General features: G+C 38.5%; 1 protein-coding gene and 1 long non-coding RNA gene across 3 annotated transcripts; one reads left to right on the top strand and one right to left on the bottom strand.

The window, feature by feature from the left end:
* The first annotated feature begins 63 nt into the window (after positions 1–63).
* Positions 64–4,935, top strand: LOC135982570 (uncharacterized). The gene is made up of 2 exons (XR_010599984.1): positions 64–3,375; positions 4,632–4,935. It is a non-coding gene; the product is annotated as an uncharacterized LOC135982570 (long non-coding RNA).
* On the bottom strand, positions 4,367–26,336 carry TRMT6 (tRNA methyltransferase 6 non-catalytic subunit). 2 transcript variants are annotated; one of them, XM_005287435.3, is made up of 11 exons: positions 26,087–26,336; positions 21,551–21,678; positions 21,011–21,120; positions 18,116–18,207; positions 17,948–18,031; positions 16,528–16,652; positions 13,720–14,084; positions 13,239–13,324; positions 8,868–8,970; positions 8,698–8,784; positions 4,367–5,428 (listed from the first exon to the last, which is right to left on the bottom strand). In XM_005287435.3, exons 1-11 carry the CDS (start codon positions 26,185–26,187, stop codon positions 5,255–5,257), a joined length of 1,455 nt encoding a protein of 484 aa, XP_005287492.1. In that variant the 5' UTR covers positions 26,188–26,336; the 3' UTR covers positions 4,367–5,254. The 2 variants fall into 2 exon arrangements, with proteins under 2 accessions (XP_005287492.1, XP_042702712.1); XM_042846778.2 differs by lacking the exon at positions 4,367–5,428 and adding an exon at positions 6,059–8,568 and having other exon boundaries at positions 26,087–26,319.
* Between the last annotated feature and the right edge of the window lie 28 nt (positions 26,337–26,364).

Here is a 26,364-nt window from a genome sequence, read left to right as displayed (position 1 = left end):
TTTATAAGCCTGTGTTCTGCTTTCATCATTTCACAGGGCTGATAGACCTAGCAATGAAGGGCTGTATTGACTGCACTGTGCCCATACTAGTTTTATCTGAGCAATTCTGCAGACTTGCATTGCCTGGCCATGATTTTTTGATGGTGGCGAGAGATCATTTTTGTTTGATTTCTCTCTTTGCATGAACAGCATTTATATTCTTTTGCTTTTTTTCCTATAAGACAGAACAGATACAATTTAAAGCATCTATTAAGGATACGAAATGTGGAAGCCAGTTCCAGCTCAATGAGACCAAATGGTGTTGAAATAATGTTTAGCTTTTAAAGTATTAAACATAGATGTCTTAAACAAAAATGATCAAGTGCAAACGTGACATGGATGAGAGTAGAACAAGGAAAACGTCAGTATTCACTATTGATATCACTTAATTGGGTTCAAGTGTTTCAGCAATATTTTAGTGTTAGGGACTAGAATGGAAGGAAACAAATTCCCCACTGATTTTCAATTTTATTGAAAGTTTTTGTGGTAAGTACCTTCAGATAGGTGGGTCCAGACCATGCTTAGCTACTTCTGTAGGTTATGGAATTTGGAGGTAAAGAATGCTTTAAAAAGCTGATGAGGCTCCAGACAATTGTCCAATTATTTTCTGGTGGACTGATGCTAAATAAACTGATGTTATCAACCTCAAGTATTCAAAAATCATGTGTCAGGCCCCAAAAGTCATGGTTGTCTTACCCTGAGGGCTAGATATCTTACTTTCTAAAATGAAAGTTGAGAAGATCAGGTAGTAACTTAATTCCAGCAGCTCAGGCATTAAGAACTCGGGGGGAGGGATAGCTCAGTGGTTTGAGCATTGGCCCGCTAAACCCAGGGTTGTGAGTTCAATCCTTAAGGGGGCCATTTAGGGAACTGGGGTAAAAATCTGTCTGGGGATTGGTCCTGCTTTGAGCAGGGGGTTGGACTAGATGACCTCCTGAGGTCCCTTCCAACCTGGATATTCTATGATTCTATGAACTCCCCTCCAACTCCAAATCACACATTAGCAACACTGAAACCATCAATGCACAATTGCAAAACACACTTAGAACAGCTCCAACACAAACTTTTCAGTTCCTGAAAGCTTTAAGAGGTTTGCTGTATTCTCAACACCAGAGAGTAGCCATCCTGCCATTTCTTGGTCATTTAAGAAATGTTAATCAAAGAAATGGCAGTACCTCTGTAGTTGCCACTGAAACCCTAGCTGTGGAAAACGATGATGCTTCCACTTGATGTTGCAATGCTGCATTTAGTAAAGAACTCCCATGCTCAAATGCAGTCCATGCTTATTCTTTTAGCTCTAGCAGCAACTGCCTCTGGTTTACTGACCTGGAATTTTCTTTGTCAAGCCTGAGGAAGCTCTTGAGTGGCTCCATTTGTTTCTTCAGGATGTAGCACAGGATAGGAAGTTGCTTGCCTCCTCCTCCTCCTCTCACACAGGGTTCTATCCAGCTCCATTCTGCCAACCTCCTGGTCAGCATATATAATTATGGTGGTGAGGGCTGCAATTCCTCAACACCCAGGTCTGTGCCACCATTTCATCAGACCCAGGGAATACAGCTGACTTACTTCAGTGTCCATACAAACCTGAAGCTCGAAGGAGAGCTGGCTGAGATTCATCCTGGATAAGGGTAACAGGAAAACCACATGCCATCAACTCACTTTCAAGAGAGATCAGACCATCATCTTCAGTGCCTTCGAACTGAAATACAAAGCCCACTTCTACTATCTCGAATGTGCCAACTGCAACTAGCAGCCAGCTAAACTCTGGCAATCAAAACAAACAAACAAACATCTATTTTCACAAAGCCAGTTCTGCTCTGTGACAGTTTTTTCCCTGTCAAAATTCAACTTTCTAGCCACAGGTGTTTCGGCAGCAGAGCTGTTTAAAAAATATTACACTTAAAAAAAAAAAGTATTTTTCGCTTTTGTTAAAAATAAGCACAACTATTTTTACTCAAACTTTGAAAAAAAGTCACCCTCTGACAGGGAATAGGCCTGGACTATTTCATTTAGTTATGCACACCTGAATGCAAGTTCTTTAGCAACCTGAGTTATGGATCTATTAGCACTCAAGCGCTAACACAGCACACCAGCTCTCTCAGCTCAACAACTGATCACCAGAAAAGATTTCAGGAAGGCATTCAGGCTTATCTCGACAAACATGAAATCACAAGACTCATAGGACTAGCACAACCTGAACCAGTTTTTCTCATTGCAGCAGCCTTTGCAGTACTTGTTGGTCCTGTAGTCCACATTCCTCCTGTTCTTATAACATGGACAGTTTTTTCCCCCCCATAACATCTCTCACTTCGATCTTCCCTTCCTCACTTCCTTTACTGTCTACCGACCACTTGGTCACAATCCAATCATATCAATTTACAGTGCGATGTGGACTTTAGGTTTATGGTCTATGTGACCAGTACTACACCTAGGTATACGACCCTCTATTTTTTTTTTAAAACGCATGGAAACTGAGTTCTTTTAATCTCATCAACTTGATTTTCAATACGTATCAGACACACACAAACCTTAGGTGCTGTAATCCAATTCTTCACATTGGCTCTAAAATTCCCTTAAAATTACACAGTAATTTGTAAAATTGCAAAGCCCAAAATACACTAGCAGGGAGCTTATGCAAACTGCAGCAATTATAAGTTAGTTCTTAGTGCTTTACTCTCCAAGACAGTTTTTAAGACTTTGTTATAGGTTTATATTATAATCAACATGCGTGGACATTTATCAGCTACATAATATGCACAGATGCACTTCAGTTGTTATAATTTGATATGTACTTTGTTTCATGAATTACATTATGCATAAAATTGTTGGTCTGAAATGCGATATTCCACTTGACTGCTAATATATTTCTTATATTAAATGAATGCTCATCATATTCTTCTTACAAGTAGCATTAACACTTGGGGAAAAAAGGATTATGGTGAATTTTAAAATTAGGTAATGTGACAGGAATTAATACTGAAACAGATTGTCAGACTGTCTAATGCAAATGAGATCAAGCTAATCTGAGGCATCTGGTTTTAAGTAAGTAATTTTTCTCTATGTTCATGTTTCAGTCTCTTCTACAGCCAATTTCTTTTTGTCACTGAATTATACAATCCAAGTATCAGTCAGCATTTTTTTTTTAATTAGCACATCTGCATGACAATCAGCATTAAATCCTGTTTCTCGTGTTTCAAATGGGGTAATCCAGTTTCAAAGGTTAGGTTAGGCAATCAACAGTAACCTCAATATTTATCACTTATACAGAGATTTACACCTTCACAGTAGTGGAAAGACAACTAATTAAGCATCTCAAGAACTCAATGAAAGTGGCAGGTAGGTACCAGCTATGTCTTACAGGTGGGGAAATTGAGGCATACAGCAATGGAGATTTAAACCAACATCGCAATGCAGGAAGTCAGTGGAGTCGGGATAACTAATGAGCCCTTAACTTCCATCCCCATATCCATCACTCTGGGCCAGGCTGCCTCACTTAGCAGTAATATATATATGCAATAATTATAAGCATCTTTGCTGTCTTCACTGAATTCAAGTGCATGTGTGAGATAAGGAGTTCACCCCACTATCCCCCCCGCAAAAAGGCCTAGAAAAATCAGATTAAATTCAGCAAGACTCTTCTCCAGATAACTAATTAAAAGGACATTAAGTCACATATTGGAATTTTTTTTACTGCTTACTTTCTATTTGTAACCCTTAGAATTACTGAAAGATTAGAGGAAACCATTCTCTTTTTCAGTTCACTTTGTGTATATGCCAGCACTTTCTGCAGTCAATTTTGCCATTTCCCCTATATAGTCAGTTTCTTCCAGTTTGTATGGGTCTTTCAGTAACAAGGGAGAGAATTTTCATAAAATAGGATTGAGAAGGCACAAATTAGCAAAGGGACCTGGAGGCAAAAAACCCTCAAGCTATTGTAATTATTTTACTCATGGTTAATATATACATAACTTCTTTAAAATGCACACATTTGTATTTTGATTAGATTATTAGCTAGTACTTTGCCAAAAAGTGTTAACCTTGTCTAATGGTGAGCAACACTTTACATTTTAATGTAATCTAAATATTTTATTAAAATACACACCTGAAATATACTGTAGCTTCCATCCCTGAGCGCTGATTCTCCATTAGGATCTGGAGCCCTGGAATCAAGCAGAAGCCTGCTGATTCCAGTAGGAGACACATGGGTCGAGCAGTTCACGCTACTGGATCCTGATACAGGATTTGGGTGGTTTTGTATCAACCTCCCCTACCCCCACCCAAAAGCTTTTTCTCCCCCAAAAGAAGAAAATAAAACAAAATGTGTCTCTTTTTAGAAGAAAATTCTTGAGAGTTTAATTGAAATGGCAAATGTGAAGTGTTTTGCAAATTAACAAAAATTCTAGACACATAATAGAGACAAAACAGTAAAATAAATAAGGAAAATTGCAAATTTGTCACATTAAAAAGAATAAAAACCAATACAAATCCAGCTTTCAAAAAAAGAAAATATGCAATACTAATAGAAACATTTTAAACATCTGGTATTTTAATTTACAAACATACACCTGATGTTTTGCATTTCTTCCTTTCAGGAACAAGAGGCCAAGACGTGATGATTTGGTTTCAATATCCTTCTCTTTCTTTTCATTTTCCCATTACAAATAAAAGTGCATGATTTTGCTGCATTCTTTCTGATTAGTTAAAAAAAATCACTTAAAATGGCAGGGTTCTGCATTTGAGAAGGGAAGCAGATTACTGTACAAAATATTTTAATCTGCTGTAGCTGTAAAACATGAAGCTAAATTAGGTATGTTAATTCAAACCCTACCTTTGTAAAGGACTTCAGAGTCTTAGTCATGTCTGCAACAACCAAATAAAATGGTTTCATTAATCCATGAATCTCACCCAATAGTTTCTCTCAATGTGATCATCAGAAAGTGTTTCTGAAGCTACTGAATTGTTAACGTGTCTGTTGCTTGATTATGTCAACAAAGATATTCTGACACAAAGTTGCCTCTAAAATTTCTCTCCTCCTTCCTGTCATGTTGTTACCAGAGAGAATGGACAAAATTTTCTCTACAGTACAACTCTGCTTCTGTTGGCAGATGTGTAACAGGTACATTTTTCTTTGTTGTCAAGAGCACGGAAAGTACATTAGTTACATTACTAATTGTAAGATTTCCGGGGAACTAAAAGTACATCAATTCTTCAGATGTTAACAATGAAGCTCTTGAAGTTTGCGCTTTTTAGACGTTGGCTCTTCAATTTTCTGTGCTTCTAAACTGCTGGCATCAGATTGGACCTTCTCCACGGTGACAGTGATACCTGATAGAAGGTATCCCCCACCTCCACTCATCATCAGTTTTGGATGGCTGCGATCTGGCAAGACCTTCACAAAGAAGAAAAACATTTGCTGTGAGGAGTCATTTTCTGTGTGAGCATGTTAAAAAAAAAAAAAAAAAGGGAATTTGGACAAAACTTTGAGAGACTAGAATCTTTTAAAACCCAAAGGAGGTCTGAGAAGTGCATTTGTATTATGCAATGATTTTTAATCCTTTGGAGGGCTGAAACTCATTTTTCCAGACTCTGGGAATAGAAATACATAGGGCTGTACGTTTGCCATGGTGACCACTGGTGAAAAACAGTTTTGTCATGCAATTACCATAGAAGTTATAAATTCATACACCTAGGTATGTGAAGCCAAAAAATTACTGAAAGCATCACAGGTTCTTTTGTATTCCCAATCACTGGACCTTTCCAAAAACTACCCAAAAGCCCCACTGGTCCAACACCCCATATTACTTAAATAGTAAACACGACAGTGTCCGTCTACTGCTAGTTTCCAGTTCTATCATCTCCATCATCAGTGAATTACCGGAGTGGTACGAAGCTTTAACAGAGATGCTAAGTTTACCAAATAAAAAAATTTCAGTGTGAAAAAAAATCCTCATTATCAGATATTTATCATATTTCTACTTTGATAGTTTTGTCGGAGAAAAACAGAGTACTCACTCTCAGGTTGGGTGCAGCAAATCAGATACTTTATTATCTCTAGCAATTGCGTGGAGGGAGAGAGCTAAACAGGTCTCTCAACAGGTAAACAATTACAGAAAGCATTTATACTTTTTGTTACATACAATAATGAGCAACAGATGCATTCTGTTTATACATAGGTCATCCTGATATCTTATTTTTCTCACCATTCTAAACTATAGTCTACATTCCATACTTATCTAACTCAAGGTCACAACAACTTCTCACACAGTTCTTTCCCACTCGCCTCACACAATCCTCGCTTCTACAAGTCTCGCATTATTAGGGTTACAGCTAGCCTGACTCTTGCTCACATAAGAATATGAAATCCCCTTCAAATTCCTGTCAGTTCTTTCTCTATTTCCACAGTTTAAATCATCCTTAGATTTCCTCAAACCAACGTACAGAAATTCCTCAGTGACTGCAGTTAACCTACAGATGGAGAGAGTCAATAAAATGCAGGATTCTCCTTAACAGATGGACAGTCTGCTTATAAATCAAAAAGGTGTTTTTGCTGATTTAAGACCAAGAGGAACCTCAGATTTGTACTCATCCCCCTTTTTCTCAACAGGAAAAAAGAAAAATAAAAGAAGCCAGATAGAGGTTTTTCTTGCTTAGAACCAGTTTTCACCGTTCAGGTACAGACATGAGCCTTGTTACTACTTTTATTTTGGGAGATGTGCCATATATGACAATACCTAAAAAGCTGACTTTAGATGTTCTCATAGATAGGTAGAGCTGAAAGGGATTTCAAGAGGTATTCTAGTCCATCCCTCCATGCTGAGACAGGACCAAGCATACCTAGGTCATCCCTGACAGGTATTTGTCTAACCTGTTTTTAAAAACCTTCAATGACCTGGATTCCACAACCTCATTTGGTAACCTATTCTCTTATTTAAATATCCTTCTAGTTACACCATTTTCCCCCAATAATCAAACCTAAATCTTCCTTCCTGAAGATTAAGCCAATTATTTCTTGTTCCCCAACTCCACTGATGGTAGAACAATTGATCACTGTCCTCTTTACAACAGCCCTTAACATATTTGAAAGATTTATAAGGTTCCCTCTCAGTCTTCTTTTCTTAAGACTAAACATGCTTTTTTTTTTTAAACCTTTCCTCATAGATCAGGTTTCTAAACCTTATTATTTGTATTGCTCTTCTCTGGACTCTCTAATTTGTCCACATCTTTCTTAAAATGTGGTGTCCAGAATTGGCGCAATATCCAGATGAGGCCTCACCGGTGGTGAATAAATTGGGACAATTATTTCCTGTGTCTTAAATACAACACTCCTGTTAATACATCTGAGAATGATATTTGCCTTTTTCGCAAGTGCATCACACTGTTGGCTGATATTGCGTTTGTGACCCACTTTAATCCTGAGATTCTTTTCTGTGGTATTGCCTCGCCAGTTATTCCCCACTTTTTAGTTGTGCGCTTGATTTTTCCTTCCTAAGTAGAACTTTGCACTTGTCTTTACTGAATTTCATCTTGTTGATTTCAGACCAATTCATCAAGATTGTTTTGAATTCTAATCCTATCCCTCGAAGTGATTTCAACCCCTCCTAGCTTGGTGTCATCCAGAAATTTTATAACCATCCTCTCCACTCCTTTATCCAAGTCATTAATGCAAATATTGATAGTACGGAATCCAGGACAGACCTCCGTGGGACCCCCCTAGATAGGTCTTCCCAGTTTGACAGTGAACCCCAGTGATTACTCCTTGAGTACAGTTTTGCAACAAGTTGTATACCCACATTATAGTAATTTAATCTAGACCATATTTCCCTAGTTTGCTTATGGGAATGTCGTGTATGACTGTGTCAAAAGCCTCACTAAAATCTACAGCTTTCCCCCAGGTACTAAGTCAGTAACTCTGTCAAAGAAGGAAATTAGGTTAGTTAGCCATGATTTGTTCTTGACAAATCCATGCTGGCTATTTCTTATTATCCCATAGGTGCTCACAAACTGATTGTTCAATAATTTGTTTTACTAGCTTTCTAGTTATCGAAGTTAGGCAAACTGATCTATAATTCCCCAGGTCCTTTTTGTTACCCTTTTAAAAGATACACTGTGTTTGCCCTGCTCCAGTCCTCTGGGATCTGACCTGTCCTTCAGGAGTTCTTGAAGGCAATCACTAATGGTTCTGAGACTGCTTCAGCTAGCTCCTTAAGTACCCTAACATAAATTCCATCAGGTCCTGCCAATTTGAGTATATCTAACACACCTAAATATTCTTGAAGCTGTTGTTAACAGTATAAAAATATATAATATTAATCGTGTTACGCCTATGGTCACAAATAACCTTTTTAGTGTGAAGACGGAAGCAAAATAGGCATTAAACACATCATCCTTCTTGCTGTCATCTGTTTTTAGCTCTCCTTCTCTGCTATGTAGTGGACCTACATTTTCCTTTGTCCTTCCCTTACTCCTAATGTACAGGACCTCTTCTTATTGCCCTTCATGTCCCTTGCTATTTAGGTTATCCTCCGAACACTGCAGGAATTAGGCACAAGGAGATAACAGTTTGGATAAAACTACCAATTCATGAGCAGTTGAGTATTTGACATTATTTTCTACAAGATTGCATTTCCCTGACATATAGGCACTCCCTGCAGCTCTTACCTGATAATTTCGTAGCCAGGTTTCAGAGAGTTTGAGGTTAATAACGCCACCTTTTTCTCTCAGCTTTGTGTAACATTCTAATAATGGCTGGAAGAAAAAAAATGAGTTAACTAAACTTCTCTCAAACTTAAAATACAACAATAACTATAACATATATAGATTTGATTTACCTCTTTATATTGGCAATAGACAACAAAAGGTCTGGATGGAGCAACAAATTCCAATAAAGACAGTAACAAAGGAGTTGGATGGAATCTGCTGGCTACAATTAAACTGTAACAGAAATTTTACAGGTTAGTTTTCTGCTTCCAAAGGGACAAGAGACTTGTTAAAAACCATCAGTCATCTGACTGCATTAAACACATAAAATACACTTTTAATTATTATAATGCAGTTCTCTAGAAACAAAGAATCAAAAGTGTATTTCCAGTTTATTAATATTTTATAGCTATTAAGGGCATTGGTTTTAATATCTTCTTTGATGACCAGATGGTTAGTTTCATTTAGCTAATAAATTTTTTAAAATGCTAGGTTTTTGTATACTTTTTATTCAATTCAAGTTTCGATCCAAATGTAACCTGACATAAATCCATACACAAAATCATCATCAAGTAAATAAGAAATGTCATTCACCATTTTCTAACATACATTTTCTTTAAAAAATTAAGAATCTGAATAAATCTATGTTAAGCTGTATAACTGCTTAAATAACCAAGTATAAATATAGTGTATCCTCCTGGTTAACAAAAAGTGCCAAATTTAATGTAAAGGCTATATTTGGTTGCAAATTGACATGTTTTAATGGTTGTATCAACCAATGAGAAAGTTATTTTCCTAAAGAAAGGTTCAACGTACATAGCAAAACAAGATTAAAATCAATTATTTACATCGGGGTTCACGACTTGCTGATTTAAATAATCCACTGCTTTATAAGTAATCTTCATAAATAAAATAAATTAAAGTAACATACCAATGGCATCACAGAAGGGCCTGTGTCACTATGCAACAATTTAAAGACCCACAATGACCCCAATGAGCTACAGAATTAAAATGCTTCCTTTCTTTGCTTCTTCAGCATTGTGCAATGTGGACAAAAGTGTACTAAGTTTGCTCGTTAATACATCCTTTTTATCATATACAAAAGTCTCTATGCCTGTCATAATGTCTTTCCTTGGAGTTTTTTGCCACATCCAACTTTCTCCAAACTGCCTTCATTATGATTTGATAAAACAGAGATCTAGTTCCAAATTCACTTGTTACATTTTTACCGTTAACCATTGGCTGTGGCTTATTATTTCAATGCATTTTCACCTGATAGTCTTTAAACCAGGCAAATTCTATTTAAATGTAATTGTTTATCTAAAAAGGTTTAAAACCTAATCCTTATATTCATATTTGTGACTCAAGATCACATCGCACTGAGCTGTTGAAAGAAGAAATCAAGTCATTGCCTATTTAATAGCTTCACATTCACTATCTCTTTCAACCCTCATTTAATAGTCCATTGTACAGCATGATACAATTTACTCTTACCGGTTTCCAAAGTTTTAATTAAAAAAGTTACCCTGCTAAACCGTACTTCAAGATACTGTTAACATCTTCTGGTAACTATGCTTAGGGAGACGTCTATATAAGCTCTTCTTCTAGTTTCCAAACACTACATTAAAGTTCTAACTCATTAACTTGTTCTCCAGTAGACTGCAATACTGGAGAGAGTCAAGGTTACCCAACATGGGGAAGGGACAGTTATTTTGATGCACATGCCCAGGTCACTAAAAACGAAGCCAAAATGGGGGGAGATCACTACTACTTTCCAGCCCATAAGCCCTTCTGCTCTGCTGAGAAGCTACACAGAACAAGGACTTCCTTTCAGATGCAAAGGCTGGCTGAATTCCCTTGGAAACCCATCAGTTCATGAATTAACCAAGCATGACTTAAAAACAAGATTCCCAAGTCTTATCTAGTAGAGTTTGGAGTGCTGCGTAAATACTGTGAGGGACTGTGATAGACAACAGGAAGATAAGCGTAAGATGAGGTAAAGTCCAATAATCAAATTTTGTTTTCTTCTTTCATACAGCGCCATATATTGGTGCCACCAGGCAATCTGGCCTGCCTCAAGATTAATGTGGTGGACTAATTCTGGAAATACATTATACGTGAGATACAACTAACTTCTATTTTTCATAACATTTGTAGATCTAATGATATTTCTGCTTACCACTTTCTTCTATTAAAAACACCTCAGAACGCTTTCATTCCATCCTATGAAATGGGGTTAAAATCTCCTGAATGGAATTAGAGAGATGGACCCCAGTACAAACATAGCATTATGATCACAGACAAGCAAAAAACTGGGGGGGGGGGGGGGGGGGGAAAGGAGAGAAGCATATTGCTGAAAAATTGAACTGAATAAAAATTAATTCATTCACTTTGAAGTAAATCCAGAACACAGTTTATGATTACAACCCCCGAGAAGAGCAAACTCATCCAAAGACGGATGCTGAGTTTACCCAACTCCCATCTTTCTTCTTCTCCAGCAAGAAGCCTTGAGTCCTTCCCTTCTAACTCAAAAGTGAGATAACTTCTACCTTTCTAGCCCTCCCTTGCTTCCTATGACAAGACCATACCCCACTGATAGCAGAAAGAGTTCCAAGATCCCTGCCTGCTTCCACTCACATGCTGTACTAACAAGATGACTTGAGCCACTCTGGATTGTATGCCAGATTATTTCTGCCCCAGCCTACTTCCCCAAGGTATGCCACCATCCACTTCACTGTTCTCAGCCTGAGGGATGTAGAGGCAGGGCAGGCTAAAGGAAGAAATGTGTCCCTGGAAGAGCCATTTGGAATTCTCTCTATGCAAGATTCCAGGAACAGGTTTGCCTCTCAGAAGCCAGAAATGTTCAGTTTCCTCCTACCAAAACACTCCCTAGTGACCCCCAGACAATTCTTAAGAAGCTGGTCCCTAAAGTATAACACGTTATTACCAGCCATTGTCATAAAAGTGTCAGAGGAGGAAGAAAAAAATACCCAAATGATTGAAATGGTAGCTGTATTTCATTGACTATTTTGAATGACCTTTTAAGTAAAAATCCTAAAAAACCCAATATGGTCTGGAAAGAGTACAAAAGGAAACAAGAGATGGTAACCATAAATGTGACTCCTTATACCTGAAGATGCTCAGCAATGGAAGAGGGTTTACAGTAAGTACTCCTCACTGCAGAAAAATTCAATAGCAAAAATTGGTACTCTAATCCTCACCAGACCCTCATATATAGTCAAATACATTTATTCGTAAGTGCACAAGGTGGACAGTAGTAAAAGGCCCTATTCAGCCTGTTTAATAACGCATCATATGCAGGCACTGTAGATCACACTGTCAGCAAATAAATAAGAAATTCTTTTTACTGCCCTTCTGTCATTCTGATTGTTTTAGAACAGAAACAAGAGTGGAAACATATTATTATCTACATCTGATTCTTCATAAAAAATACAAGTGCTTTGTAATGGCAGCCAACTCATGGCACCTAGTGAAAAACACACTAGAATATTTATTACACAGCAAAACATGAAAAAGTGTTGTTTCTTTATAAAACCAAACCAGTCACTATGCACCACACAAACTCCCTTCTGCTCCATCATGATGTTTTAAATACCTGCAAGTATTTCAGACATATCCTCAGTACGATCTCTGTAAGTATGAGTAGCATAAAGAAACCAAATAAGCTTCAGAATAAATATTTTTTGGAGTTAGGTCTTCCTTATCTGTAAGTGCTTTTAGCATGAAAAAAATGAATATCAGTGTTGTGAAGTTACAATTAAACTAACCCAACCTGAGTCACTTAAAGATTCACACTTGTAAAGGTTAGCATGAAAAAATGGCCTTTTGTAGGAAGCATGTATACTGTACTGGCTTTGGGTTTCTAGAATCACATTTGCTATCACCTTTTTATACAAAGTCTTTACATAATTACCAGTTTGGTGCAACCAATTCCGACAAATACGGATTAAATGAAGAAAAAAAAGTGTTTCACATGTAGAAGAGAAATGATGTTGTCTGAATGGAGTAGCTACAACTTAGCAAACTGATGATCTAATTTATCCAATTGAAACCCACGATTTTAACTGAAATCACCAACTTCAAATCCGAAATATACCTGCTCCCTTCCTGCAAAGAATACTGATATTTAGTGAGAATTATTACCTCTAGAACCGAGAATCTGAAACTTTTTCATAGTGTAGACCATATCTTAATACACTGCTTTGTGGCCCATTGTCTTCCCCACCAAGAATCATAACACATTTCTGGGAAACTATTTTTCCTAGCAAATACTTCAGTATTAAGAAGCAGTTGTCATTTTTTAAGAAAGTGAAGGCAGAGGGATAAGATGAATAAGACACCACACACTGAGTAATTGTGCTATTCCATATAAACTGATGCATGTTTTCAAGCAGCATAGTTCACTTTTATTCCAGAGCAAAAAGCTACGTCCTTCCAAATATTTATATTAAGAATAAAAGTATGGTCTGCAACAAACTCACCCATCAGCATTTTTCTCTTCCAACAAAGCAGCAGTTTCCACCAATTTTCTCCTCCTTTCTTGTTGTTTTCTTTGTTTTTCCCGAATCTTTGCATACAAGAACAGAAATAACACTTTAAATGGCAAGGATACATCAGAGAGTTCACACAAACATCAAGACGGTTTTACTTTATGCAGCTTTGTGGTCTTTAATTTACAAAATAATACAACGCTCCGAAGCTCCATTTTGATGGATACAAGGGGAGTCTATTTTGATGGTCCTGATTCAGGGGACAACAGGTTTTAAACCAAAATATATTATTGTAAAATACTTTTCTCCTGCTTTTTTTCCCTCCCAGTCACTATATAGTTTAAAACTGCACTTTGAGGACTATTAAAAAGTTTCACTAACATTTTGGTTAATCTTTTCCAAGTTACAATACAGTTTGCTTGTCTATAGTTACAATGGCTCCAGGGAAAGCTAGTAAAAGACACACTCTTACATTTTCTTTATTTCCCTTTTCTTTGCTCTCTTTATATTCTGTATCTTCAGCAGCAAGGTCCATTGTTTCTTGCTCTTCTGTTTCATTGCTCTCCATAACTGCTTCAGTACTGGATTCCTCTTCTGTTTCCTGTATCAAAGTCTGCTTCTCATCGAGTGACCCATTGCTTTCTTCTTCTACTGGAACATTATATTCAGGTTCTGAAGGCAAAGTCTCAGAAGAAAATGTTCCAGAGACAAGACTGTCCACTTTGCTGAGAGGGAATTCATAAAGAGTGTTGAAAAAAGATTCTGGAAATCCAAAACAACTTGTGGCTGCTCTAACAGGTCCCCCTCCTGGATACATTTGAATAACGGATCCATAACCTTTAAATACAAAATAAATAAAAGCAAATTTGTAAGTAATCAATGACAGAATCTAGTGCCCTCAAGGAGCTCACTATCTAACCAGATTTACCATAATGCTATTGACAGTATCATCACTGCAGGTCTGGATTCAAATCTCAATTTAGATATATAGAAATAAGCTGTTTAATGTTAATGTAACCTTTGCAAAACTTAACGTGTAAGCAGTTTTTGACTGCCAGGAAAGATGGGGAGTGCCCTGCCGAATGGGTAATAGGTTACAATTCAGAAGGCACAATGTACCCCTTTAAGACCATAGGTATTTGTTAAGCAAGCATTTAATACTCCTGGGGGAATTCTGAGCCACTGTGCATGTGCAGAATTTATGTCCTCTACAGAATTCTTTGCTTCCCAGCAGAAAAGTTACTTTCTGACAGGGAAGAAAAGGGAAGCCACAAGAGCGGTCATGCAACCCTCTCCAGCTGTATGTTTCAGGTGCCCAGTACAGCCGGCAGAGAGGTAAATCACTGTGGGGCAGAAACCTCCCACCTACACAAGCCCCGGGGGGAGGATGCAGAGTGCTCCCCAATGCCATGGTAGAGCCTCCACATTTATTTGACAAAATTTGCAGAATTTTAAAATATTGTGTGCAGAATTTATTTTTTGGCACAGAATGGCCTCGGGAGTAATTTAAGTTTAGCTGTATTCCCCCATGGTATGTGATCAGTAAGCAGCAGAAACTCACTAATGACATTGGCATTATAAAAAAGTTGGAAACTATTAAAAGAAGACTGAAAATTTCCTTTGGCTACTTTTTTTTGTTTATATCTATCAAATGGTTTGGTTGAAAGGTATAATCTGCCCAGTTTAAAGGACATTCGAAAATGCAGTGAGATATACAGCCTCTTCAACATCAAGGTTACTCCACCACAGACAAACATTTATCAAATGTTTATAATTAATTTGGAATTACTACCTCCGTCCCTCTGCTTCAGAGAGTAACCCTACTACTCCAAAGTCACTGGCTAGGGCTGCAGGTTTGTAATGGTGGGAGAAAAGTCATGGATAGCGTGATTCCCATTGGTCAGTGATCTTTTTCCTGTGGCCATGACTCACCTGGCAGTAGCGGTGCCTGTCCAGTGGGTCTGGGCCCACCTCCCTGCTTCAGATGTTGCAACTTGGCACGTGGGGTCGCAGCACCATGGTAATCTCGCATGCTGGACCCTCTGTCATGATGAGAGGGACTAAAGCTGAGCTGCATTGCGCTGCAACCCTCCCTGCGCACCAGGTCTCAATGCCCAGAGCAGGGAACCGGGCCTAGCCCTGAGGGACATGAGCCACAGGAGCGGCCACTGCCAGGTGAGCACGGGGCAGGCTCTCTCTCTCTCCAGGCCTCCCACGCGACCGGGGTGGGATTAGGGTTGGCGAGCTGGGGGCGGACGGTGGTGCTGCTACATGTGGTCGGTGCCCACTCCAAAGCATGAGGAGAACTTTTTAAATAAAAAATCAGGGAGCAATCACAGTTAGTTTAGCAACCCATGACTTCTACTACATTTACCTGGACTGCTCTGTGATTTTTTATTTAAAAAATGCCATGACAAATTAGCAGCTCTATGGGAATTGAAAAACAGGCTGTCAAAACATTAAAATAAACCTAACAATGTGGTGTGTGTTTGTCAGCTAATACACAGGAACCCTGAGTACTAAGCCATTATGCTGCAACTTGTGCCTCAACAAACACCAGGTGTGGGCATATCAGATGATAAACACACAGCCCATTACATACATGTCCCATTTACTAACACTTCACTTTATTAATAAGAAACTGTCAAGTTGAATTTTTTAAATAAAAATCAAGTTTGATAGCACTCCCTTAGAAAATAAATTCTGCACATGCTATTTAGTTATTGTATAAAATAGGAGGTTTTTCCCCCTGGCTTCCCTGCTGATATTTATAAAGGTCTTTTTCAATCTGGCAGGGTGGGCAAGCCCAAAAACATCTCCTACACACTTGGGGGCCCACTGCTGCCTCTCAAATTGCAGTTTTACTGCTGCTGTTATTGGTAATTTTCCCCAGGTCCTGCAAGAGGGAGAGTTTGCACGTGGGCTCCCAAGCCATCTTTGAGAGTGATGCATGAGACGGAACTGAAATGGACCATCAACACAACATTGAGACGGACTATAGACAAAGTGCTGTGACATGTACAAAGTAAACAAAATGAAAAGAGAATATATTTTTCTATGTTCTTTCAATTGCAGTAACCTTAAGTACAAACTTTTCAAACTGAAATGTGATTTTCAATTTGACACTGTCCCTTTAAATACCACAGAAAATACAAGCAAAACATTAAGCATTGTTTTAAACTAAGATAAAGTGTTGTAAAGTACTGTAAATAAACATTTATTGTCTCAGTTTCAAACAAGCATCAGTTTTGTTCTTCACTAGAGCCGCTGTACTACTTACCTCCCATTCGCTCCATTATGGCACCCAGAACCAAGCCCGCACAAGTTTCCATCACAATCATTTTGTTGCCAGCTCGGATATTTCCCAAAGTCAACATTTGAGCTAGAGTATCATATCGCAAATGGCTAGAAAAGAAATTGTTCTTTTACTTTCAGTGCTAAACAGCTTTGCCTAGACTTAAAAGCATTGTGCATCAGCCCATAAAGCTGTCATCAGCAAGAGGCAGGTTAAAAAAGGAATTGTTCAGGAACTAGATCAATGACATTGAGGGTCAGAGTGCAGTAGAATACAACTAAGTCTGTTAATCAAGATACACTGAGAACAAAACAAACATGCAGTTAGACACAGTGAGGCATTTAGTATACAAAAGAGTGTTCAGTGGAAGTATTGAAGGGTAGGAGATGAAACGGTGAATGTACTGACGCACCGATCTAAATGTGCACCAGTCAGAGTGCAAGTTCCTGTATAATTTTGTGAAATACCTTAGAGTCAGTTTTGTAAGGACATGAAGTGTCTTTAAAAGCAATTTTATTCCCAATAATGCACACTGTAATTATTTTTATAATATTTTCAATTCCCTCTCTCTGGAGCAGTAGAACCTACAGGCCCCTATTATTAATCAAGGCCCCATTGTGCGCAGTGCTGTATACATGTAATAAGAAAGTTAGCTAGAGCCCGAAAGAGCTTACAACATGACAGGAGTTAACAGATGAATAAAATAAATGAAAGAAAGAATGGACGGGAAAGAAAAGATAAAAATTAAACAATCATGGCTAACATAATAAGCAGCAGTCTAATCAACAGTCTCAATATCTTATAGCTACTTTGTATGATTAAAAAACAATGAATAAGTCCAGGTTGGGAGCAAAAAACAAAACTATACACACACACACATATACATACATACACACACACCAATAGGTAATTATTCCATTATATATTTAAATTAAGTCAAATGTGGCTTGGTTTGTTTTCAACCCCAACTGCATTTTTAAAATTTGGGAGGTTCTGGAAAGTAATAATAATGTTTTTTAAATTTTGAAAAAACAAGTATTTATTTATTTTACTTTTTCCTTCTTTATTTCTGCTAGGTGGCCCCATTTCTTGGCTGCTGACCCACAATACACAGGCAGAATCCTATCTGACCAGAAAGTGGGAACTGGCAGCTCACCAGAATGTGTTCAGCAGCAGCTGAGGTGATTTATGTGATGAGATAGAGGTACAATTGGTCTTATATAGATGTTTTACTTTTTTTACCCAGTCCAAGGGGATATTAGTTCCTCAATTATTTTTCATTATTTAGAAATTTTGTATTGACAGGAAAAAATAAATGTATAATTCATCATTTTTAATTCATAACTTTAAAAAAAATCATGTTTCCAATCATACTTTAAGAATTTACTTTTTAAAATATACTTACTTGATTTTCCCAGGTTCCCTTGCATAGTACATTGTCGAAAGAATGCGGGTAGATGGCTTTACAATTGTAATAACTGCCTCATATCTGTAATTAAAAGCACAGTAATATTCTTAAAGCTCTACAAGTTAGAAAACTACTGAACTTCCCTGTTTTGTGAACTTAACTTACTTTTTCTTCTTCTTCTTTATGTACTTATCTTGGGCAAATTCTGTTTTGCCTCGAAACGTTGTACTGTTCTCTATTAATTGTTGAACTATTTCCTTGAAAGAGAGAGATTAAAGATTATTTTTATTGTATCCAGTTATTTCCCCACTTATTTCACACACAGCATAGATTTTAAGGGAGGCGTTAACATAAACATTTCTCACTCACTAAAGATTTATGTATACAGTTGCCATTAACATCAATGAAAGTTTGCATGGTAAATTCCTGCTCATTATTGGAGCACATAAAACATCTGTCTCTTTCAACAGTACTATGTAATTGCAAATGGGAATTAAAAAACAAAACAAAACAGCACAAATGAGAGACATTCTTTCAAGAAATAATGGCAGCTTAAAAATTACAGTGTGAGAATGTTGTTCTTTGGTGCAGGCATTGTCTTTTCAGGGTGTGTGTATAATGCCTAGCAAAATGAAGCACTGATCTTGACAAGTGCTACCGCAATGTAAATATATGGCAATCTACAATTATAACACCACCTAAGAACATTGTAACTGAAATAGTAAAGAGTCACCATATTTTCAGATTGTTTACTTTAGGCAATTGATAACACTTTGTTTATAGTCAATTTCATAGTTTTCCCTGTAGAGTCAGTTTCCTCTGTATGAGTCACATGCAAAGTTACAGAGAACAGAAAAATATTTTTAAAATAGGAAAATGTAACAAAAATCACTAAAATTGGCAGGGAATCTCAGGGGCATGTATAGTATTTGAAACTACTTTTAACTCATTTTTAAAAAATTAACTAGATTTCAAATTAATAGTGTCTCTTTAATGTATTTTGGATGATGGAGGTAGCAGGAGAAGGATTAATTTAGGGAGTTTGGGCAATTTGTTTTTAAACATTTTCTAAAGTGACAACAGAACTGTGTTCTAATTTCAAGTAACACATACACGTGCCACTCAAATCTATACTAAAGAAAGTCTACCAAAGGAAATGGGGGAAGCCTGCTACCTACAGACATTTAAACATCTAGACATAACACCAGGGAAGAAAATTAAAACTGCCAGGAACAAGAAATTGGCTAGATGGCTTTTTCCAATCACTAACGCTATAATTCTGTGAAACATGAAGCAGTGTTCTTCTTCCAGTGTACATGACAATCTGTGCCATTCTACCACCAGCCCAACCTACAATAAAGTGTTCACATTTTCAGAAGAACTCTGCTCTGTATTGGGCATCTAAATTAAGTGGCCAGTTTTTCCAGAAGTACTCAACAGCTTCCATTGAGAACAATGCCAGATAATTGACGCTTCATTTAGCTGTCTAACAGGGTGCTGAGTTCTTCTGAAAATCTGGTCCCAACTGAAGGTGCTGATCACTGTTGAAAAATCTTGTCCCCTCAAGGAACAAGCCTTTTCCATCTTTAATTTAGGAGAGTCTATGAAAACTTTGACACAAGAAAATGCAGCTAACAAATAGTTATGTACTTTCTACCACTTCAACTGCAATTTCATGAAGGAACACTGTCTATGGAAGCTAACATCACAAACGAAATGAAGTCTATGGCTATACTTCAGAAATCAGTCACCCCATAGTAGAATATTCTAATAAACTGTATTAACAATATAGCACAGATATGGCACAGAGATGCTGATGATACACAGGAAAGCAATTATCCACATGAGATGTCTTCTATCACAGATGAGAACTAACAGAAGTTATCAAAGCTCTCAAACTGATTAGTGCATTCCTTTGGAACTGATGGATATCAACAGTTGCACAACAAAACAAATAACTGTACAAGGCAGGCACACAAGCAACACGACAGCTGCTTTGAACAGGAAGATAAAACTGGACCTTGCAAGGAGAATATAGCAAGTTTATTTGATATAAACATAAGAGATCCCCCAAACTCTACTAGAAAGGAAACACTAGAAATTTAAAAGTTTTATATAATGAAGGGTATGTCTACACTGCAATTAAACACCCATGACTGGGCCTTTTCAGCTGACCCAGGCTTGCAGGGCTGTTTAATTGCAGATTAGATGTTCGGGTTTGGGCTGGAACCCCGGGGAGGGTCCCAGACCCAGGTTTCAGCCCGAGCTCGAATTTCTACACCGTAATTAAATAGCCTCACAAGTCCAAGTCAGCTGACATGGGGCAGCCATGTGTGTTTAACTGCAGTGTAGACATACGCAAAATGTACGTGGGAGAAGTCATTAATTAAACATTTTAAAATCCCTTTATCTGTTGCTACCATAGTATGAAATTGGGTAATTCCTTCTTCAAGAAAGAAAATTAACATCTTGAGAATGTTTAATTTTAACACTTATCTATGCAGATACATACAGAAACAAATGTATCAATGAAGTCTGTTTCTAGGTACAACCTAAAAGTATGTGGTACTATATTCACATTAACATTTGCATACTTTCACATCCATAACTCTTTCTTGGATCTCTGATAGTTATGTATCATTGTATGACCTTTAATATGCATCTGTACCATGAAAATATTGCATTATCTATCTGACCTTATTTAAATGAAGGTCAAAATTGAATGAAAATACTGTGCACATTATATACATTCTCTCTGATGTTCTGGGTTTCCCCCTTATTTCTTTTGTTGTCATGACAATTCTTAATGTGATAAGAGTTCACAAATCATGTTCCTCTTTAACTGTACAATTGTCAACTTAAATGAAAGACTTTCCAGAAAATACTGTCTTTGTAAAAATACATATTGAGAAGTTATGTAGAAAGGAAAAGTGAAACAAAATGTCAAAGAAAAAGTACTGAAGTTTGTATTTCTACTAAAATTAAAAAATTGCCCCAATTCATAAACTCAAATACAACCATGAGGGTAGCACAAAAATGACACCAAAACCTTAATGTTACCTGTCCTTTAATACCCTTGTCCTTCAAAGCCTTTATGTCATCATGAGTCAGTTTTTGAGACTTTCCATCGTCAATTATGTTACGATTATCTGTACCTGCTTCTTTTGTTTCTAAAGAAAAGGATATAAATTTGTAAAATACTCTAGTTCTAAATACTTTTTAACTGGAGAAATGTATGATTTTAATTTCACAGAAAGCAGACCTCTAAGGATTCAACCCACATGCTTAGTGGCTTTACACTATATTTCCTAAGCATTCAGCAAATCATAATATATAAAATAAAGATAAAGTATGTCTTTACCCATGTTAAAGATCAAGTTCTCTCACACCAATATTAAAAATCTCTCTTTACTCTTCAGAGTACTATTGAAATATTAGCACAGCAGGACAAAAAAGTGCAGCTTGTGACAGACAAAATATGGCTACTGAAAGTTCATAAAATTCTTAATGGAAAAATACTCTCTCTCTCTTTGTTCTCAGTAAGGAAGCCATTTACTTGGCACCGTCTTTTTCCAATCACAAGCCAATCCCATCAAATACCTGTGGTAGTCTCTTCCATCTTTTTCTTTGGCTGAAGGCTCCCACCACTAGATACCTCAAATGTCGTTCCATAAATATGTCCAATGGCATTATCCAGATAGAACCACTGCTTTTCGAAAATAACTTTTCTGAAATAATTTTTTAACAAAATTAATAAAAAATAATCATTTCAGTATCAATTTGCCCAAGATACGGTGTTACAACCTAATTACAATTAAACATAGTACTATAAAATTCAAGTTCAAATATAATGTCCTTTAAGTGTAGTAAATAAGTGTTTATTATCACTATCTATACTTCCATGCTAGCATGAAACTGCCCAGGAGTGCAGCAAACTTAAATGACTAAAGAAATTGAGATTAAAAGAAAAAAAATATTTTTTCAGTTCACCGAAGTATTAACAACATACTGATTGCCAAGGTAACATAGCAGGATGTAGTAATGGTATGTCTTGAATTAGGTTTTAGAATAAGAATTGGGTCAAAAATGTCAGCATGAAAATGGAGGAATACAGCAGAAATAGGGTAAGTTTGGGGCCTGTCACTCAGAAAGGAAAGCTGAATGGAGACTTAGAAATCCATAAATCCTGCATCAGAGGGGTAGCCATGTTAGTCTGGATCTGTAAAAAGCAACAGAGTCTCCTGTGGCACCTTTTACACTAACAGATGTTTTATAGCATAAGCTTTCGTGGGTGAATGCCCACTTTGTCGGATGCAACTCTCTGTTGCTTTTTATAAATCCTGCAGTGTCCCTTTGAAAGGACTTTAGCAAAGACTTGGGAAGAAGGTCTAAGAAACAGATGGAAAGACTAGTTTTCCCAACACACACTCAAATAAGTGCAAATTATCATCTCCCTACAGTTAAAACAGTATTAAGAGAACCTTGCATTTTGGTTTAACCTCTGAGATTAAAAACCACCACCACCAACAAAATTACTCCTTGAGGCCCTAATCCAGCAAACTGATCTGTACAAATGGACCTCTATGCTGAGCAGAGCCTCACGGATTCGTTTAAGCAATATATCTACCAGTTTTTGTGCCATACATTGGTTGGTATCCAAACTGTCTCTTACCAACTCAATGAAACACAAATAGGACCAAGTTTTTAGATCGAAAAACACAAAGCAAAGAAACGTTAAATTCCTTCATATTCTAACACTCCTTTGCTTGGAATTTGTAATTCATATACATTTTTAAGTGTGCAATGATTATTGTACTTCCAAATGCAATCAAATATTTAAATTGACTATGCAAAAATAATCAAAAATATGATGGTCCAAATACAAAATTTACTTGTGTATTCATCTTAATAATGACAATGAAAAACTAATGGTATTTTACTTGCTTACCTAAAATACTCGCTTGCCCCTGGGCAACAGATCAATAGAATTTTGCAAGGTTAAATACTAGAAAGGCTATGATTTAATAAAAGCCAGGCAAATGTATATAAATGTGTCCTCGTACTTCATGGTGACGCACTCAAGACAGAATACCTACACAGAATTCATAAGCCTGAAGTCAGACTTTGAATTTGCTGACTCTTATCAGTTTGTCAAAATAAAATAACCTGCTTAATGCTGAAGTTATTTAATTTCCTGTAGCAATATTGATTCTTACGGATATATTGTGCCTTCATTTATAATTTGGGTTGAGAGTGGGGAAGAGATTCCTGGAAATTGAATGTAAAAAAAAGGTCTATGACTTTTGGGATTTAACAAAAGATTTTAATAACAGTGCTGTGTAACAGTAAGAAAGATTTATTGTTTTAGAGTTCATGCTACTTGGCAGTTTTTGAAAAACACACAAGTCCACAGTCATCTGCTGGAATGGCAAGAGCTGAAGACACATATGGAAGTAATTTGGACACCTATTCCAGGGCAGTGGTTCTCAACCAAGGGTCCGGGGCCCACTGTGGGGGCTGCAAGCAGGTTTCAGGTCCGCCAAAATAAACCAGAGAGCAGGGCCGGTGTTAGACTCACTGGGGCCTGGGGCTGAAGCCCGAGCCCCACTGCCCTGGGCCGAAGACGAAGCTTGAGCAACTTAACTTTGCGGGCCCCCTGTGGTGTGGGGTCCCAGGCAACTGCCCTGCTTGCTACTCCCTAATGCCAACCCTGGTTTTTAATCTACTGGATATGCAGAAAAAGAGTTGTTGGGGCATAGGCGGGTGAGCCTTAGAAAAAGGTTAAGAACTCCTGCTCTTGTTGGTGGCATTCTCCACTGTACCACCTCCCCCACAGAGAACCGGTGGGAGGCCCCTCTTCCAAGGCATCTTTACCAAAACAATAGCATCTGTACACCACAGCAGAAATAGCTGGCTTTCTCCCACCACCTGAAAAGCAGTGACAGCACTGAAACAGTCTCTCTGCACAATCAGGAAGATGTCACTGTATCTCCATCAAAACTGATATCCCGTTGCTGTGCAAATGCAATACTCTCCAATGCAAGACAGAGTTTATCCCTTTCATAGTGATTATTTCAGATTCTCTGCGAGCAATTAACTGCTACTCTTCATCCACTTTGCATACATGTACAAGGCATAAAGTGAACACAAAGTAACTGTAAGTTCTCCTTATACCTGGCCGTTTTTCTTATAACAACATAACCAGAAGCCTCCTTGCCCCAATAGGATTCCCTGGCATAGAAGGCAAGTTTGGCGTAGGGCGTAGTCCTACATCCTGGTCACAACAGTCCAGAGTTGCAGTTAAATTGCAAATTAGTTAGAGCTGTCCCTGAGGCTACTCTACTGTACCAGGAGCCAAAGCAGACCCTGACAGCCCCAGATTTCTGATGGTGCATTGCCTCCTTTTTCTTGGTCCCTGCACTGGGCTCAGCATCAGAGTAGGGATGAACTGGTACTTCCGTCTCAACAGATTCAACACAACATTGGTTTGCAGTCAGTTCATACTAGGAAAGCTAGTTTACAACCACAGTAACTAGAAACTTACAAAAATAAAATCTTGGTACTTGCCCAGAAAAGACTGCTACTCAATCTTGGCAAGTGGATTTTTCCAGCCCTGCTTCTTGGTATGAAGATTTTGCTCTTAATGATATAACACTCTACCTAAGTATGATGTTTTTAGTAATTATTTTTAAAAATTCAACACTAACTTATTCCAACAATTTGTCTAAAAATTTAAGAGTGATATGTAGACTACATTAGCAAGATAGCAATACAAGGTAAGAAGGTAAGTAGCACATCTGCAGACATGACAGAGATGGGAAACAGACTCCAGGAGTCCTGCAGATCAGACTTCTGTTCTAACCAGTTATCCACATTAACAGAGAAGGCAAATGGTATTACACATAAAATCTGCATCCTGGATGTGTTTTTTCTCTTTCCTATCAAAGTTACATTATGTGTACAACACTGGTTTTCAGGACCAATTCTGAAAGAGCAAGCCTAACTTGAAAAGTGACCGGAGTTTGAAAAACTGACTTTCCCATAGTGAGCAACAAAAACTTCTACATACTTGAAGCTTTCTGTTAAGTTTCTAGCCTTTTCGGTTGAAAGTATAACACACTAAATGTGAACTAAATATAAACGAATGCAGTGATGTATTCCTAAATCTACAGTCTGCTCCAGAGGCTCTGTAACTATTCATAGCTGCAGAGCAAACACAACAAAGTGTGGCCAGCTTTTTTCACTATTGGTACCCTGCCACCAAAGCCAGGATGCTAGGGCAGAGAAAGGTTGAGTAGCAGACCTCCTCCCCCCCCCCACATAATTCCCCAGACACAAACCTTTGCTGCAGCCAGGGACAGGGGACAGAGAGAGGGCTTCTTCTCTACTTTGCAACAGTATGAGCAAATATGAGCATTCAAAGTATTTCAAAGATATCAGATATAATACGAGAATGCAGACCCCAAACGAGGGGCAACTATTTCCCTGTAGCTACAGGGAGAGAGATTGATTTCTCACCTGTGCACTGCCATTGAACAATAGGTACCTCCCCACCATCACTTTTTGATCTCTCTCTCTCTCTCTGGCTATTAAATGTCTAGGGGCAAGGAAGAGAGACTAGGCAAGATTGATAGGATGAGTTTGAAACGCACTACTGATAGAGCAACGTTTTGAGGGAAGGGCAACACAAGACACAGGGAGAAGGAAGAGAACAATGCTGAGAAAGAGATACAGGGTGGGGAGGATGAGAGAGAGGAAACAGACACAGGACAAGAGGGAAAAGATGCATTTCATTGACTACATGACGCAGACAGTAACACGTGCTTCTGTTTACTGCGTCTCTTCCCCCCCTGGTGTAAGCAGGAGGAAGCGTCACACGCAGGAACTGGGCCGGGCAGACTGTAACTGACGGGCCAATGGACACACCGACCCACCAGCACCGCACGGCGCTGGGCACAGCCGCCGCGGCCCCCGTCAGGTGTCACCGGGACCGCTGGACACGGAGCCGCGCTGAGGGGAGCTCCTCGCCCAGGCGGCGGCCCAGGCTTAGTCGTGCCCCGCGGCGCCAATGCCGGGACAGCCGCAGCAGGGAACAGGGCTGCCCGGGTGAGGGAGCGCGGCCCGGCCCGCCCTCACCTCCGCCTCAGCACGAGCACCGCCTTGAAGACCTCGTCCCGCTTGAGCACGGCGCAGTCCCCCTCGCAGATGCGCAGACCTGGTTTCGCGCTCTCTTCCATGGCCCCACGCGCGCGCGTCCCCCACTCGCCCGTTGCCGGTTCCCTGGGCCACCTGCTGCCTGCCTGCTGGGCCCTCGCGCCACTTCCGGTGGGGACCCGCACTGCGCACGCGCTGCGAACCTGGACCTACGTTCTCATTGGCCGCGGCCGGGTGCGCAGGCGCAGCGTTGTTTCTCT

This window comes from Chrysemys picta, chromosome 3, assembly GCF_011386835.1.
Source record: "Chrysemys picta bellii isolate R12L10 chromosome 3, ASM1138683v2, whole genome shotgun sequence".
Taxonomy (NCBI): domain Eukaryota; kingdom Metazoa; phylum Chordata; order Testudines; family Emydidae; genus Chrysemys; species Chrysemys picta.
This window is presented reverse-complemented; position numbering and strand designations above follow the sequence as displayed.